We start from the raw sequence: 2,363 nt of genomic DNA on the forward strand, positions 1-2,363 counted from the left end.
TTTATTATGCAATGTGTGTGTGTGTGTGTGTGTGTGTGTGTGTGTGTGTGTGTGTGCACGCACGCACACATGTGTGCGTGTGCATGTGTGTGCGTGCACGTGCGACTTAACATCAAAATCAAGACACCCAACGATATAGATGTAGTGTGAATGTACATTATAGTGGGCAAGGATTCAAGCACATTTTTTATCTCCTAACACCTCACTTTCATTTTGCATTATTCACCGATCTTGATCATGAGAGAGCAAATAAACAATTTATCAAGGTAATGCACTTAAAGAACAAACTAATTGTTTTGGCAATATTTTCTTTAACAAGTTAATTCTGTATAAATCAATGTCCAAGTACAATATCCAGTGCATGCATGCACACAAATCCGTAGTGGACACACAGGGACTACTAACTAGTAAATCATTAGGCCCAATTCATACAAAATAACTAGTTCCAATTAAATATATGTCTACGTACAATATCTAGTGCATACATGCACACACAAATCCATAGTATTTAGACACTAGAACTACTAACTAGTAAAATCATTATGCCCAATTTCAACAAAATAACTACTCATAAGATAGAATGCTATTATTTTCACACTCAAGAACTATTGACTAGTAAATCAAACTTGTAAGGTAAATGAGCACTACTCCAAAACTTGGTAACATATTTACACACACCAATCTCTTACTAATAATGTCTTCTTTTGACCATACAAGTCTCGGTAATTACCTCCCAAATGCCCTCATAACCAAAACTCTAGGAAAAGGATAATCAGCGATAGGAAGTAGTACTTTAATTGAAGGTTATGAACTCACTCAACTCGACAATTTTGAAGGAAAGAAAACCACAGCCATAGACTCCACATCCATAGACTCAAAGTGACAGAGCGGTGGGGCTTGAATATGAGGGTAAAGGTGGAGACCCAATTTGAAGTTAAGAGGGGCGCATTAGGTAGGTCTATACTCGACAAGAAAGGTAAAGCTAAATTAACCTTACACAAAATAAAGGTATACTTGCGATGTCAAAAGAGTTGTGCACCCTTTCAATCTCTTCACAAAGAAATTCACGTTCTAAACTTTTAGAAAAGGCTGGCTTTTAAATTTGGGGGGGGGGGAGAGAGGTGTACATACGGATAACGCGCTGTGTAGGTAGAGATGGAGGGTTTGCCCTATCAAGAGATCTAAAACCAGTGGTGGTGCTTCTTCTCACCCCCGGATTGATCCTCGTACACATGCTCCGACTTCTTCTTCTCCACGTGCTCATACACAGCGAATCCGGCAGATCCAGCGGCGACAGCTCCTGCCACCTCGGCCTCGATCTTGTGTCTGCCGTGCTCTGGGTCTGTCTTGGCCTTGTGAGCCTCATACTACCTCCACCAAAAACCAGATACAAATAAATAATTTGCCTTCTAAAAAACCATATATACAGCCCAATCAATTAGCCAGACTACCGATACGGATCCCCTTACCAGTGCATATCCACCCGCGGCCAAGGCCCCCAGCTCGCCCATACGCTCTTCTTTCTTGTGCTTTTGGGCTTCCGCCCGTGCGGCCTCCATCTTCTTCAGCCTCTGCTCCTCCTCGTAAATCAGGGCGGACTGATCCGCCCCGCCATAGCCAGGACCTCCTCCATAACTGCCACCACCTCCGGAGTAGCTGTTAGGTTGGCCGTAACCGCCAGAGTAATCGGGAGGAGGGGGCCGGCCGTAGCCATAGCCGGGCTGCTGATCGTAGCCGTAGCCTCCTGCCGGTGGAGGGGGGGGAGGCCGATCGTAGTCATAATTGGACGGAGGGGGTGGTCGAGGGGGAGGAGGACCACCGTCGCCGCCATAGCCGCCGCCGTAGTACCGATCCGGGGGGGGAGGTCCGCCATACTCGTACTCCTCTGGCCGGTCGTGGCCATGGTGGTGGTGATGGTGGCCGTGATGGTGTTCAGACATATTTGCTGTGATAGGAAACTCTGAGAGAGAGAGAGAGAGTGAGAGAGAGAGAGGGAGAGATATTAGGTGTGACGATGGGCCTAGCCTGCTAAATATACTCCGAAGAACTGACGCGTTCCTCCGAAGAACTAACGCGTTCTTTTAATAATATCCGATGTTGTGGATATGAGCAAATCGATCGGATAGGGCCTGGCCTGTCTCTCCCGAGCCCCAGCTTGAGGCGATAGCTGGGGTAGTGCCCTTCTTTCCACACGCAACTCTACACGTTCAATCCCACCCACCGTGTCGCCGACCCAGATCTGCTTTTCGTACTAACATTTTATACGTAGCCCGATTAAAATCTCCAACGGTGAATCGTTCTAACAACTAAGGCTGAACCCACACACGTCCCCGAGCACTTCTACACTGCAGGGTCGTGTGGCT

General features: G+C 46.8%; 1 protein-coding gene across 1 annotated transcript; it reads right to left on the bottom strand.

Annotated features, from left to right (window-relative positions):
- Nucleotides 1-683: 683 nt before the first annotated feature.
- On the bottom strand, nucleotides 684-2,077 carry LOC148038610 (uncharacterized). Its single transcript, XM_087673830.1, has 2 exons — nucleotides 1,470-2,077; nucleotides 684-1,367 (listed from the first exon to the last, which is right to left on the bottom strand). Exons 1-2 carry the CDS (start codon nucleotides 1,938-1,940, stop codon nucleotides 1,182-1,184), a joined length of 657 nt encoding a protein of 218 aa, XP_087529956.1. The 5' UTR covers nucleotides 1,941-2,077; the 3' UTR covers nucleotides 684-1,181.
- Nucleotides 2,078-2,363: the final 286 nt, after the last annotated feature.

The sequence above is a fragment of the Lygodium microphyllum genome, chromosome 3 (assembly GCF_053477565.2).
Source record: "Lygodium microphyllum isolate KBCC chromosome 3, Lygodium_microphyllum_v1.1.10, whole genome shotgun sequence".
Lineage (NCBI taxonomy): Eukaryota > Viridiplantae > Streptophyta > Polypodiopsida > Schizaeales > Lygodiaceae > Lygodium > Lygodium microphyllum.